Genomic DNA, 16210 nt, shown 5'->3' with positions numbered 1-16210 from the left:
ACATTAACACACATCGACATGAAATGCTGTTATAAAGGAAGGAAGGAAGGAAGGAAGGAAGGAAGGAAGGAAGGAAGGAAGGAAGGAAGGAAGGAAGGAAGGAAGGAATGAAGGAAGGAAGGAAGGAAGGAAGGAAAAACTGAAAGAAGCAAGGAAGGAAGGAAGGAAGGAAGGAAAGAAGGAAGGAAGGAAGTTAGACACAAGGACAGCAGGATAAATGGACACATGGGACATTCTCTTTGGTTTGACAGGTTCATGGACTTCCTGTAATCATGGGTTTTCTGATGGTGAAGAGCCACGGTCAGTGTCAGTGCATCTGAACATGAATGAGCTCTGCTGGGATCAAAGGTCACATCCCCTCTGGCTACAGATGCAGCCAGGCGCCGTAAATGGAGCACGGATAACGCCAGCGGGCTTCAACTGATTAGGACGACCCGCCAGCCGTAAGTAACAGGCACTCTCCTGTGATTGACTGAGATCGTCATATCCATAACCTGCTCTCTCTCCGAGTCACCGTGGAAACCATCCGAAAGCAAGCACAAAAAAATGTTCATGTGAAATGTTTCATTTCTGTTCAGCCTGCTTGACTTCCTCTTGAATAGATTTTTTTTAAGCGACACGTTATTTATGTTGACATTTTCCACTTACTGTACAACATTTTAAACTTTATTGTGTATTTAGACAGTTTTTTATATTTTCTGTCTTCGTGTGAGTCTATTTGCTGTTGTTGCCCGTCACCTTGCACAGACTTTTCCCCGCTGTGGAACAACAAAGGATTTTATTCTGTTCTACTTTTTGCCACAACCGCAGCTGGAAAACATTTCAGGAATTTCTCTATCAGCTTTGAACAGAAACTGAGAATCATGTCCGTTCTCAGACTGGATGAATAGCATCTGCGATCATCAGTTTTCAATCAGATTTAGGTCTGGGCTTTGACTGGGACGTTTTAGCACATAAATAAGCTAGTAGCTCAGCTACATTGTAGCTCAAGGGTCACTGTCCTGCTGGAGACCCAGCCACCACCCCTGTCAAGTTTTCCAGACTTGTTAGTCTAATAAGTAACTAATAATATACTCTGAATTATTTGATTGTGGAAAAACGAGAAAAATAAAAGATAAAAAAGAGAGGCAAAAACAAAAGCCGCTCTCGATAAGCCGCCTACCGAAGTCGTCCTGTAAGCTGGTGGCGCCCACAGTCGAGGCCTTGTCCTGAGAACCCTCCAGGTGCGCGCTTCCATTCCTGGCCAGCAGGGACACACTCGCGCTCAGCACTGTCACCTGGGAAGGGGTTCTGGATGGCTGAGTTTTCACCAGAGAGGAAGAAGGCTGGGAGGCCTGGCTGAGAGCCTCCTGAAGACTGTAGGAGAGAGAGGGAGGAGACAAGAGGTGGGATGTGTTCCAGTTTACAGCAGCAACACAGAGGGAGGCTGGAGGAGAGAGAGCTGTGTTAGTGACAGGAGGATAGAAAAAACGAATGATGTTTAAACACCTTTTGTGTTGTTGTTTTTCTACCACAGGTTTTTGGTTATCACTTGTGCTGTGCATTCTTAACTTGCCTGCAACTAAACTGATAAATTATAAAAGCCAATTTTTAACTTACAATAGTTAACAGTCAGCCATTAAATACAACGGCGTCTGAGCTGAGATGAATCACAGAAATTTTGAGATGAATCTTAGAAATTTTCTAAAAAGAAATTAAGAAATAAATTCCCATGGTTAATTTGAGGTTAATTTCCGAAATTAACCTCAAAATCAGAGTTTTGTTTGGCAGACATTTACTCCTTTTTTTTTCTATCTACTATGGCCCTGATAAGCCGTCATAATTATCTGAACCGTTGACAAACAGCTTAGCGGTGCTGGCGTTAAAACATCATGGTTCTAATCTAGATATTTCAATGCAAATATTCTTGACTTTTCCACACTCAACTTTCCAAATTCTCAGTCATTAACATTCATTGAAAAAAACTAAAATAATAAAGTTGACTATGAACGTATGCAGCAGGTAGAGTTCAAAAACGGAGTTTCAAAACCCAAACACTGGAGAGAGATAAAAAAAAGAATGATAGAAAGCAAGATAGACACTGTGTGTGGAGAAAATCCACAATTAAGACTAGCAACAGTTGACACTCATTTGTTGTTTGTATATGACTAATTAAACCTGAAAAAAAGGTTCAAACCCACCATTAAAAACCTCAAAAAGGGCGTAAAATGCATGTTAACGGTGAACGTGTGCAACCTTCCACCAGCCCTGCACAGAGCTGCGGTTTCTGCTTATACACATAGATCACATAATCAGAGGAGAAAATGCCTGAGAAGGTGAAAGTGTAAAGGCAGTAAAGGACAGAGGAAGAAAGGATCTATTTTTAACTTTATGACCCCTGGCAGGCTGCTCACTTGTTTTTCTTGCTCAACACTTTTGAAGCCTTTAGAGGCGTGACCTTGAGAGATGGCAACAGGAGAAAACAGATCCTCGGTTTTAAAGGTGAGTCCCTGTCATATTTTATGGCACTATTTTAATAATGACGAAAGTGCTGATAAGAACTATTTATTACTTCTGTTTTTTTTAGGTATCTGTATGGCTACAACTGCATGGCGCAGCAATTACACCTCCACAAACACAAATACCGCTCTTTAAAAAACAATAAGCTTCTTTTTTCACATAAAGACGAGTGATTTGTTTCACAACACTGCACACAGCAGCTGAATTTAATTAAATTTTTTTAATGTGTTGATATTTATGGATGCTGTAATAGAATAAACAGTGAAAATATTAGTTAAACTAATGCTGCATGTTTTTTTTTTTTTTTTTTAAAACATCATTAGTTGGAATTTATCGTGACAATGATAAATTGATCTTATGATAAGAAACGTATCGCAATTACCGATACAACCCCAACTTCGGTCAAAACTGGGTAAAATCGTTTTCTATACAGCGCCAATTTGAAACAAATGTCGTCTGCAGGCAATAAAAAGGAAAGAGTGATGAAGAACATGCAGTCGCATCAAAAGGAGAAAGAAAAACAACAACAACAAACAATTCACAGCCAAGTTGATAAATMAAAACATCAGTCCTTGCACCTCTCAGTCTTACAGGATTTAATTCTTGAGTGGTTAAAAGGAAAACTTTAAAACACCAGATGGACATATAAAAGAGTTGGCAAAATAAGGTCAAGCAGGGCAAAGAAAGCGGTAAAGAGATGATGTTTGGTTTGAGGTTCTGGACAACAGAGGAGGCAGAACGATGTCGATGTGAGGACAGGAAGGTGACATGTTCAGACCAGGGAACACAACCATAGAGACACACACACACACACACACACACACCAATCCCGCTCGCGCACGCCGTACCTGAGAGGAGATCCAATGAGCGAGGTGGGAGGGGTGGGGTTGCTTCCTGCGTTGTGCCGCCGCCTCACAGCCTGCCGGCGAAACGTGCTGCGCTCCCGACGGAATATGACCGTCTCCTCACTTCCTGGCGCTGTCGTGGTGAGAGACGTCATCGGTCGGTTAGTCTGGATTTGTTTCCTTTCCCAGAAATTATGCTTTCATGTGTGGCTTAGAAGATTTTTTACCAGCACTTACATATAAACAACAACTGGAAAACTACCAAGGAAATGTTTTCTAATTGACAACAACCCCTTGAAAAGTAAAACCTACTGACCTGATCCTGTAGTAAAGGGCAAAAAAGAATAATCAGTTCCCTCTGCATGAGGGTCAATGTTTGGGGTTTGAGAAGTTGCAACACTGGACCAATTAAGTACACAAGGAGTAATATGTGTATTAGTGACTATTTGTGTACTAACTATGACCATTGTAGATAATAAACAACAAAATTTGTTTCAAAATTTGACACTAGAGTCATATAAAAACGTATTTGTTTTACAGAAATGCTCTTTTATTTTTAAAGGTTTTGTTGGCTCTAGTGGCCTTTATTTGAAAGTAGTTTGACAGGAAAGAGGGTTATGAGAGAAGGGGAAGACATGCGGCAAATGTCACCAAGCTGGGAATTGAACCTTCGACTGCTGGCATGAGGACTAAGGCCTCAGTACATGGGTTGTGCTTTGCCCCTGCGCCACCACAGCACCCCAGAAATGCTCTTTTATGACCAACAAATTCAAAAGGAGGATGCCTGCCTTTTTAGGGCCATTGCTAAAAAGGCAGTGGAGCATTGTCAAGAGAAAAACGAGAGACGCCAGAACCAACATAAAATAAAATATAAATGAAATATACTTTTAAGTAGACTTTTTAAAAATTTATTTGAGAAACTGAATTTTCTGTCATTAGCACTAAACCATTATCATAATTAATGGAAATAATGCTTGAAACATCAACCCGAGTTTCACTTTTTTAGCTAAATTACAGAAATAAAAACAGTTTTTACAATATTCTAGTACTGAGATGGACCTGTAAATCATACCGACTATACATTCGTTAAGGAAATGTCAACAAAGCAAAATTAGAATAAAAGCAGTTAAGATTATTATCAAAAATGAAATGTTTTTAATGTAACAGCTGTAACGACATTAGCAGAGACCTAAATATCTAAAATGATTTTGACTGTGGATGTTAGTGTTACAGCCTGGATGTTGCATCAGTTTCAATGCAGGGTTATCTTATTACATCATTTAGCTCTTACCTTCTTGGCTCAACACTGACTAACATAACACTCTTGTCCCAGAAAATCTGCATGCAGAATGGTCAGATATTTTGACTTCAGATTTTATTCCCCCCCTGTAACCCAGAGCGCTCCTTAAAAGAAAACTATGACTAAGAGAACAAGTGAGACTGTGGTGGATGAGAGGAGAGTTATTACACTGCTGCCATTGAAGGAAAGCCTAATAAAATCCTCCCTGGATACATTACACCCAAGATACTTTTTTTTATAGTCATAAATCCATTAGCAGTAAAAACATAGCTTTTCTAGGCTAGCAAAGCTGGGCTAGACCCAGCCTGTCTCTGTGATTAACAGATTTATTCTTCGGATATCCCAGAACCGACATTTGAAATTTCCAATACATTTTTATAACTGTTATGGTAAGACTTACTCTATGGTTTTATATTCAAAAGCAGGAAGTTGAGCAGGAAAAACACCACTTGGCTTATATTAGCGCACATGAAGTTAGCTTGTCTCAGGGATTTTCCAGTTTTGTTGTTCTGATATCCGAGAGAACAGACGGATTTCTGACACTTAAATAACGTTTAAAGTAAGACTAAATAATTTAGATGAATAAAAACATACTTTATAGTTTCAGAGTGAAACAATAAAATAGCCCTCTTGGCTTATTAGCTAGCTAGTGCTAGCCTTTGCTCAGTGCTTTTCATTGTCCTGAAAAACATTTCTAATGAAATTCCCTCCTAAAGACAATTTAATAGCAGGAGAAATACAGAGGAGTATTGAACTGAAAAATGACTCATCAGTTTTTAGATAATGTTTTTTAATTCATAGTAAATTTAAGTAGCAACAGCGCCTGGATATATGAGTGTAGGTCAGTTTGGAAGAATGCTTTACCAAAAACTTAAGTGCATTAAATACAATAATGAGGCACGTAAAACTTTAATAATATGTTCATTTATGAATAATAATAAAATTCAGCATATTCAGTCACAGTGTCCTTGAGCAAACTGAAAAAATAGCCATGATCTAAATCAAATTCAAAAATAACTTCAAACAGTACAAGAGCAAACAAAAGTCTCATTACTGCATATTATTAACTGTGTGTGTAATATGAATCAAAACAGCAGGAATCAAATTAAATCTTTCTTTAAAAAAATGTACTGAGAAATCATCTGATGATCAGAAATGGTCCATTTTTGACCTGCCTAGGTGTAACTGGGTTGTCCAAACATATCATCCTTCGGTGTGGAGGTTGTTACTTAGAAACGAAGTCTCTATTATCAGCATCAGTTTGATTTTTAAAATAAAATCAGAAGAGGCACAAAAAAAAGTGAAAGAAGTAAAAAATAAAACAAAAAAACTATTGTCTGTGGAAGCATGACAGGTACAAATCCAGGCTGGTGCAACAGAAAGCTAGTCTTTGGCAGGTGCTGTTCATTTTGAACTTTTACGATGCTGTCAACAATAAGATGCGTGGGGAACAGCAACTGCTCTCTCATACACACCGTGTGGCATCACCACTGCTGCAAATACAATACTGCTCGTGGCTGCTAAATCACTTGACAGTTCAGGAAGCTAAGGAGAGTCAGCATCATTTTCAAAAAATTCACAGCCTAATAAAGCAATAGAACAAGATATTTGAAGACCCGAGTAAAACTGTGATATTAATTCACGAGCTTGAATACACAGGGAGGGAACAGCGCTAATGCTCAACACAACCATGCTAATAAGACAGCATCTGTTTGCTCAACCTCAACACAAAGCACACACTGTGCTGTCATACTAACAGTGATCTGCACAGGGAACACTTTGCTTGGGTCAGAATTGCAACTCCATGGAAACTCACCATGGTTACGCTGAATGTGGAAGACCGACAACATCCCGTCTGCAATCACCAGCGCGAGCCGCTGTGAAACCCTCCCAGTGTCTGGAGGGCCTCACTCGCTCCGAGATCAAGTTCATGAACTCTAGATTTATGCTTGTGTTAATAAACTAAAATAGCAAAAGTTGACATAAGCTTTCAACAGGAAGTACGCGCGTAAAGCAGGAACAAACAACCTTAAACATCTCGGGAAATTAGAACTTAAGGAGTTTTAAAGTGAAAAAGAAAAACAAACTAGGCCAAACATAGTAGATAAGTAACAGCATTCTAGGGCGAGCTGCTAAAACAAAGTGGGGATAAAAATGAAGACATTGGTACCAACCTCGAAGTGAAGCTGCAGTTGCATCCTGAGGCTCAGTGAAAGCCGTCTGGTTGGGCAGGCTGTTTCTGGAACGGGTCACCGATTCCAGCTGGGAGGCCCGACCGAGCAGAGACGCAGCGTCCAGGACTTCCCCTTCTTTGGCTTCCAAATCCGACTTGGAGGTGGTGAGGGGCCGGGGCCCAGGCGGCGCTCCTAAGCGGTTGGGGTCGTTAAGGCAAGCGGCGGTGCCACTGTCCAAACTCAACACTCTGGCGTGCGTCTTGGCACTACCAGTGCTGGGCGTGCGGCGGGAAGCCCGACGCTTCCCTCTGGGTCGCACCTCCGCCTCAGACCCTCCTGGATCTTTGACCGCGGAGGAGGAGGGGGAAGTGGCAGCAGCATGCTTGGCTTTCAGGGCCTTGAAGTGACCCTCCGGCGAGTGACAGGAGCGGGAGGTGGTGCTGGACGAGCTGTCCGTGCTTAGATGGTTGGTGGAATGCAGACTGGAGGCACAGCTGAGTTCACTTTGATCACTGGAGTCGTCCTCTCCTCCTCCCGTAAAGACAGCGCTACAGGGTTTAGCTATTCCACGTAAAGCCATGTAGTCCCGGCGTCGGCTGGCATCAAAACTGCTCGCTCTTTTCTTCCCTCCGTGCCGCCGTCCGCGGCGCCCAGTCGACAGAGACAAAGTCCTCTGGACGGCGGCTTCGGGTTTTGGCCGATCGTCGGCTTTTGCCTTGTCCTGCTCAGTCGCGGCTACGCCCGTCGAGCCATCGGCACTGGTCCTGACGCCAGGTTCTTCCGTGCTCTCCCCAGGCTCTGCTTGCTCCTGGGTCACGGAAGAAGCAGAGGCGCCCACAGTCTGCTTAGCAGTCAGCTCATTAGCATGAGGGTTTTTATTGGCCTCCCGAGAGGGAACGTTGCCGAGACCTCGAGAGACCACGGCGCCGAGGCTGGAACTCCTGCTGTCTCCGGGCGAGGGCACGGCCTCTCTGTCCCGTCCGCGCTCATCCCCCGAAAGCGAGAGAAGGCTTTCCACGTGCGTAGAACTGGTTTGTTCACTGTGAAAGCTGCTGACGGTGCTGTTGGTGTCGCGGTCTGTCCCGCTGCAGTAGCTCTCGGTGGAGCCGCTGCTGCGGGTACTCAAGCTCCTCAAGCTGTCCGCGCTTCGCTCTCCTGAGTGAGACTTTCCGCCCCCGACCGAGCCCTTCCTACCAGCACCAACATCAACCTGGTAGAGCCCTGAGCTGCCCTCCCCCGCCTCTCTAGAGGCAGAGCGGACCACTTTGTGCGAGTCTTTGTGCTTGCAGCACTCTTGCCCCGAGGTGGAGGGCACTGCTTGATCCTGCTGGTAAAGCTGCTCTCTGTCGCACAGCGCGGGCCTGTGCGGTCTTGCCGCCTCCAGCTCGCACACCGTGTCGAGGCCGCCTCTCCGGGGCGGAGGATACAGAGCAAAGTCTGGCAGGCAGGGGTCGGGAAAGGCAGAGCCCGACGAGCTGGAGGTCCGAGGCAGACCCCGAGAACGGAGCTCCTTCCTGAAGGCCTGAGACTGCATGGACGCGTGGGAGGCCACCTCCGTGTCACAAGACGAGTGCGACAGGCTGACGTGATAAGCAGCAGAGGTGCACATGTCGCCGGCCTCCCGAGAGAGCTCTGAAGGACACAAGGAGGTGGAAGGCTGCAACGAGGCGAAGGAGTCATTGGGAACGAGGCAGTACATCTTGGTTTCCGACAGCAGGTCTATGAAGGGGATACAGAAGTGAAAACGTTAGACGACGTTTTGAAGAGTGGCTTAAGAACGGCTTGCTTTCAAAGTGTCGTTACCGTGATCGTGACTGCAGCTCCCGATGAGAGTCAAGCTGATGTCGTCCGAAACCTTTCCCATGTCTCCTGCGATGACAGATTAAAAGCAATGAGGAGCTGACAGATTTAATTAATGTAATCGTTGTATTAACCGACTGGTGAACAGGAACCATGCCCTGGTACTTGGAGCAACACTCTTCAGTGAGGACACCGTTACTGAGACAAAACGTCTCAAAGCTAACTTTTTCAGTAACAGCAAGTTTTTCTAGATGAAGTCCAAGAGACGTAATTAGCTTTTTAAAAAAGAAAACTTTTTTAAAACAATTTTGAGACATGTCTGTGGTTAATTCGGGCTGTGAAAGAGTGTGAGCTTTTCATCAGATAACAGGAAGTCCGAATGTGCTACAGGAAAGTTGCTGTGTTTCATCTCTTTTTTTTTTCTTTATGTACAGCCTCTGTCTGTCGTGGAATTTGTCAAATTTGGAAATATTTACATTCTTTCCAAAATCTTAGAGTAAGACACAAACACAGAAAGTACTGTTTTTGTTAGCTAACCGCACAAGTTGCTCATTTAAGATTCAAAGAAGAATAGTAAAACCCTGCAGTTGCTCTCTCTACCTCGCTCTCACACAGTGTGGCATCACCTCTGCATCTTATATGAATAATTAGTAGCGGTTCACAGTAGGAAGTTAATAAATCAACATTGTTTATCTTATGTTATTGTTCCCAAACATGAAAGCAATGCTCCACAGTTTAAGGCTTTGAAGAAGACTGGAAATCAGCCAAATCATTCTGATGGGTGCATCTTCAACAATCACTAGTCCTTGGACTCAACATGCAGCAGACCTCTAAAGAGAATATTAATGAAGAAAACTGCTAGCCTAGCCTCATACCACGAATGTCTAACAAAACACTGTAGATTTGCTTTTGCAACAGTCAAAACAAGCAGCTCTCAATGTATTCCTGGAATACCAGCATGGCTGTTATAGGAAACTTCCCTCCAGAGAACCAAATGTTCAGACTCTGCAATGGGTTTTTCCCCCCCCCTCAAACAAAGACGCCATGAACACTTCGGAGGTGATGAAATGAGAGAATAGGGAAGTAAAGGATGATACACCGAAGGCAAAAACCTGAAAGCCTAATTCACAAACCGCCGGCTAATTAGGATGACTCACTGAAAAACTCGGTGAAAACCCCACTTCAACCTGACAGCGTAATGGACCCAAAGCAAGCAAAGCTAAAAGTTGATTTACTCTCTACGTCGGATTCCAATAAAGCCTTACCGGAGAACGCCTCCCATGCTAAGTATTACAGTGAATCTTTTCAGAAACCGTAGCGGTCTGCSTAAGGCTGGCTCGTCCTGGTTTGACTGCCGAGGTCAAAGCAGTGCTGAGTCAGGGTACATCTCCTGGACAGCAGGGAGATCACGGTCAAGGATGTGGGTGGGCAACCCATAATGAGACGATTGTAAAACCAGGCATCTAGCAGCTCTGCACTCTTGTAGCAAGTTCTTTTTTTTTTTTACTTTCACGTATATGGAGTTACACAGGTACGAAACAAGTGATCAAGAGAAAACAAAGTCAAACACAAAGAAAGAAAAGGAGTACGTGTTGGAGGAAGGATGTAACATTTATACAATGGGATCTGGAACTGAAACCAGCGTATGAAAATACTAAAACAAAACAAAAAGAAAATGATCTAATTTCTTTTACCCTACTTATCTAGACCTGGAGAATACTGAAATTAAGTGCCAGGCTGCATAACAACCCTGCAGGAAGTTTTAAATCAGATCCTCCTGCCCTGTACCAGTAAACTGAAGACAGATTGTCTGCAACAAGATGATGATCTGAAACCGACGTCCGAAATCCACACAAACACGATTCACGAGACCTAATGTAAAATCGACCTTCGATGAAAAGCGGATCTACTTCAAGGCACTTTTAGAGCATCCTCAATAAGGCCAATGAATGTAGTTCAAAGTACAGTGTGTTATTATGCAACAAGGTGAAGTGTTGTTCCGTTTACCTTTGACACCCATCGCTCTCCCGTGCGCTGACATGATCTGAGACGAAGGGGGAAGGAAAAAGAAAACAAAGATTGTTACTGGAAACTAGACTGATCTGCAAAAGACAATTCCTTTCGTTAAACTAAATGGCAGCCATATTGGATCTTGAGGTCAGAGTTGTAAACTTACAAATAAACCTTTGATGTGTTGAGCAGCAATTACGAAATGGAGCTGATTTTTTTTATTCATTTATTTTTTTTCGATTCCTGTATTAATCGAGTTTAAACGGACGGGCAGCGTCACAGCCATCGCCTCCCCATCTCTGACTGACCTAAATGACTGACTAATCCTTCCCACCTTTTATCAGCTTCAGATTATTTTGCATCTGGAAGAGGGAAGTCAGAGCTCATTTGCTTTTATGCTTTGGCAATAACAGAGAGCAATTATCATTCGCTTAGGAAGGGAAAAGCAAATAACGCTCTATCAGTGCTAATGCATAATGTTTTATATCCCTATGAGGAAATGTGTTTTATTGGTGTTTTTTTTTTTTTTTGCTACTATGAAGTTGGAAACCTTTCTACAAAACTTTTTAATATTAGTCAAAGGCATAGATATTTGTAAAAACTTTTTTTTTTTGCTTATATGAAGCTTATACGTAACAAATGTCTCATCTACCACCTGCCAGCTGGTTGCTTAGTTATGCTGGTTGAAAGCATGACTCTCCAACCAAAGTGGAGCAAAATGAAAGTGTTTTAAATTAAAAACTGCTGTGAAAAGAATCGTTTGTTTCTCCCGTAAGGGATGGGCTCAAATGGGATAATTTGAGCTCAGTTCGTCAGAACAATATTTACATCCCTGGGGTGGTGCAGCGAAACCCAAAAGGGGCAAACTAATTACATTTTGCATGACATGCTTTAATTGTACTATAAATCCAAAGTTACAAATTATGATTAGGTGAAGGCTGGCATATGATGCTTATTGTTAATATTTTGATTCTGATACGTCCAGTGAATTCATGGAGGTGCACTGATAAATCGGCCCCGATTTCCTTCCTTTCCTTTTCCTATTTTCAAATCTGATGAATCTCTCATTTTCTGTTCAAGAAACCATACCTGTATCAAATAGCAGAGTGATATTCCCATTTTTCTAATAATATTCGGCTGAATATACTAACCAATACTAAACCTCAGATATCTGTATCAGTATCGGAAGCAAAAAAAAAGAAAGTGAATCRGTGGATCCCCATTCCTGACTTTAAATCGTTACAAGTTACTAATATAACATTTTACTGTGTATCTTTTGGCTATGTTCCCACAATAAAGTTATACACAACAAATTCTATTTTTATCTATGAATTTTAAATAAGAAAAAAATATATATATATCTTTAGTTTTAACATGCATTCTTGCAAGAAAAAACCTGCTAAACGCTGCGTAGTATTATTTTAAAAATCAATCAAGTATCATGTTTATGCCTCTAGAAATATAAATAAGTGTTTATGCTCAAAAGATAAATAATAATAAGAGATTAAAACCTGTCGATGTTCAATTTGAGACTGGATCTCTCCTCAGTCTGAGCTCGAGAAATTAAAACTGGGAAACAGTTGTAACTCACAAGATGGCTTCCCTTCGCTCGATTAAAAGAGACGAAGATTCAAGTCTCAAACCAAGAGTCCAAGTCAAATCTCAAGTCTTTTAACTTTGTGTCTCAAAGTCAAACTAATCTTGTTAATAGTTACATGTACAAGGGATCAGCTGGTTTGTTTACCTGATTAGATTCCATCCCAATGTAGGAATTTCTTGAGCTGCAGTCCACCGGCGGAGTCTCCTGTCGGATGAAATCTGTCATCTCTATGCCCCCTCCAGGGTCCCTTTGCGAAACACAAACCCACGCAGATGAATTGGAAACACTTTCCTGGAGGCCCCATAATTATTCTCAACATTTTATTTTTGCGTCCTTCACATTAATCAGAGCTACATACTGGAAGTTTTCTTTGGATTCTGAAATTTGATGATAAAAAAGAGGGGTTGGGGTGGTGGGGGGGGAGGAAATGCATTCATCCAGATTTTCTCCAGGTTTATATTTAGCCCAGACATGCTTACTTAACCAGCTGGTATGTTGAAACAGAAAATCCCTCAAAGGGTATAAATCATTTCCATATGCCAAAAAAAAAAGAAAAAAGTTTCCATAACAGGTCAAACCAGACAAAAATGAAAAAAATAAATAAAACTCAAACAAAATGACAAAAATAGTGCAAAACAGGCAGGAGCTCTTGTTGGTAGCATCAGTGTAAACTGAAACAATATGGAATGTTGTTGCAGATGTTGCGGGCAAAGCTGCAACTGCGAATGTCCCTGCAGTCGAGGACCGTCATGCACCCCGTAGCTTTTCCCCTGCGTCCTAAAAGCGCTCCCCTTTGGGAATGTGAACATGAGTCATTCCTGCAACTCCTGGGCACCAAAAACCTTACCGGCCACCTTTCATTTCCACCAGAGTGAGAAATGAGCACCTCAATAAAAAAAAATTTAAAAACTAACTATAAACCAAGTGTTCAGAAGGATAGGTTAACGCCGAGCCTCTCTATAAACACTTCATTAAAGACTTCATTAGCACCTTCACATGTTTCGGGATAGAATGAAATCCATACATTGTCCTGGAAAAGTATTTGTACACTCACTTACTAATAAAATTGGAATAAACATTGTGTGGATTTATCAATATTTTGCAAAAAAACAAAACACTTTGGTGCCATCACAGCTTCACATTTTGCAGCGTAAAAAAACTAACTTTAATGTATTTTATGCAACAGACAAACACGAAACAGAACCTAATAAGACAGACTCACAGTACTTACTGTCCCTTTAATAACTTCTCAGAAACAAACACACACCTGTAGTATTTGTTAAAGTTTCATAAGTTTTATATTAAATAAATCAATTTTGAAATTTGTTGTTTTCTCTTTTTTTGGCCTGATTGTTATTATGTTATTTTCAGTTTGGTCTTTAAAGTACCAAAATTTCCCCACAATGTTATGTTTTTGTGGATGATGCAATTTTTTAAATATCAAACGATTCATGTTTTGATCAGTTATACTTGAATAACATTATATTACCAACTTTTTTATTCTTACTTCCTACCATTTTTTTTTACTTTTACTTAAATAAAAACATGCTGCTAGTCTTACTTGAGTACAATTTTTGGCTACTCCACCCACCTCTGTTACACGTGAATGCATCCTAATCTCACAGCGCGGTTTCATATTTTTCTTCCTATTTATCCATTTTTATGTTTTCTTATTGATCTTTCCTTTAGTATGGAACTCCCTGGCATTAAAATAAAAATCCTGACATATAAAACTGCAGCTAACGCCTGACTCAGCGATTCTGCTCCGGTCGTCTCACTGTCTAGTAGCAGACTAATGACCTCAGCCATCCCCCGCTCCACGTGACCCTCTGCTATCATCGATAAACGTCTCGTGAGCCACGCTCTTACGCAGAGCGGTCACTCATCCGGTTTCTCGTATCGGGACCGGTCAGCTCACCCCGGGCCGTTGCTGTCCTCCCGACGGGTGACGCTGCCATCGTTAGCGCCCTCCGTTCCCCCTCTGCGGCACTGGTTCTCCTTGGCCTGGTGCTCCACGACCTCGCCCTCGTCCAGGGCATAGTGGAGGCGGTAGTTTACCATCTTTAGCAGCAGGAATATGGCGGCAATCACACCGCAGTAGATCCCGACTATAACCATCGTTGGCGGCAGGGCCTAAAGCCGGGAGAAGGGAGAGGAAGTTCAGCCGTGTAAGGTGCATTGCTGGCAGAGATTACGGTAACGTAATTCAAAGTGGTTTACAGGAAGAAAAAGCTTCACGTGAGAAATAATCCCACAAATAAAAGTTACGATATGGACTTAAAGTTTTATCCCAATATATTGTGATAACGATAAAAGTGACGATAATAACCAGTTATTACTTCTTTTTTAGGTAACTGTGGGTGTGACTGTGTCCCAGCAATTAAAGTCCCACAAACACAAATTCAGTTCAAATTTAAAAGTACTTTATTGATCCCAAAGGGAAATTAAATGTTGTAACTCATATTAATTCAGATATAAAGAGTTATTGTAGATGGTGATGGCTGGAAAAGATCTTGGCAGGAAAGATCTCTTGTAGCGGTCTGTGTTACAGTGAATCTGAAGAAGCCTCTGACTGAAGACACTGTTTTCCCGAGTCAGTATCGTGAAAAGACGTACTGCTCTAGAAAAATTTTCACATTTGTAATAAGCTTCGTTAGGACACCAGTCACAATAAGAAATGTGATTTGTATGACTAAACTGCACATGCTAACTGCATTTAATCATATTTTCACATTTATTGATTCTTATCAATGCCCTAATTGAACAAACAGTGGAAAAAAATGGTAAAATCTACCATCTAGACAATATGGACAGTTTTTTAAAACATCAGTATTTGGAACTTATCGTGACAATAAAACAAAATTCTTATCAAGATAAGCAGAGCTGAATATACTTATCATTAGTCGATGTTTAAATTAGCTATGAAACAAAAGCAGAAACCGATTAACACTTTTACATTTTTTGTTTATTTATTTCAGCTCCAGACTCCAGATAGCCAGAGCTATGAGTAGCTCACATACTCTAGTACAGGTAGTGCTGTTTATATGGAGCTAAATTGGGGCCATAAAGTATGTTCAGAATTAAAAAAAAAAAAAAAAAAAAAGATTTGAAACTGAAGAAAATGAAACTAAAAATAAGGATTTGAAACTGTGAAAAAAATGTATTGAAACTGAAAGAAATAAAAATGTTCCAAACAAATTTTGCGATTCAAGGTTTTTTTTTCTTCAGTTACGTTTTGCCCTCTTGTAGCGTTGGGTGCCTCAGGTGTGGAATCATGACTGACAGCTCACCATAACAGCTGGACTACATATTGACAACTGTTTCATTCAGGTACCATGGGAACTGGAAATGTCTTTAAAGCATCATTTTATGTGATTGATTTTGAAAAAAAAAGCCCCTTTTATTTGCAGCGCGGAAAGTGACCCACATTCCCTAAAAGTTACCTGACCACCAGCTGCCGTATCTGGCTCTTCAAGACCCTCTTCCTGCATGCATTTTCAAGTCAACACAAACAACAGCAGGACTATATAAAACACAGCGCTGACCAACACATTTCCACTCCAGGAATAGAACTGAAACTGCAAACCAGCCTTAGGGGTCAGTAAGTCACTCTCTGACCTGGGTGGAGCTACAGATTAGTATTTATTTATTTTTTTAAATCAATTATCCATATGACCCCTTAGTTTTTGTTACACATCCGCATTAGAAAATCCAATTCTTTATTTGTGTGTGAGTTTGAGATCTTAATGCGACACTTCCGTCACATTAAACCCAGTTTGGATCTCCTGGTTGGTCTAATTTTATTGCTGCAGAATAACCTCACGTTGAAAATCTGAGTGCATTTACTCACTTAGGTAAAAACTAAACTAAACAAACAAAACCCCCAAGATACCATCCATCCATCCATCCATCCATCCATCCATCCATCCATCCATCCATCCATCCATCCATCCATCCATCCATCCATCCATCCATCCATCCA

The 16210-nt window shown here is 41.3% G+C and overlaps 1 protein-coding gene across 2 annotated transcripts in view; it reads right to left on the bottom strand.

The window, feature by feature from the left end:
- The window catches only part of pcnx1 (pecanex 1), a 48027-nt gene that overhangs the window by 28993 nt on the left and 2824 nt on the right, over nt 1-16210 (bottom strand). For both annotated transcript variants that reach the window (XM_008398955.2, XM_008398956.2), the window contains exons 2-8: nt 14147-14361; nt 12373-12475; nt 10626-10662; nt 8622-8687; nt 6819-8537; nt 3348-3477; nt 1163-1356 (exon numbers count right to left, since the gene is read on the bottom strand). In XM_008398955.2, the coding sequence (XP_008397177.1) occupies nt 1163-1356; nt 3348-3477; nt 6819-8537; nt 8622-8687; nt 10626-10662; nt 12373-12475; nt 14147-14361 (2464 nt within the window). The remainder of the gene's footprint in view (nt 1-1162; nt 1357-3347; nt 3478-6818; nt 8538-8621; nt 8688-10625; nt 10663-12372; nt 12476-14146; nt 14362-16210) is intronic.

This window comes from Poecilia reticulata, linkage group LG22, assembly GCF_000633615.1.
Source record: "Poecilia reticulata strain Guanapo linkage group LG22, Guppy_female_1.0+MT, whole genome shotgun sequence".
NCBI classification, from domain to species: Eukaryota; Metazoa; Chordata; class Actinopteri; order Cyprinodontiformes; family Poeciliidae; genus Poecilia; species Poecilia reticulata.
This window is presented reverse-complemented; position numbering and strand designations above follow the sequence as displayed.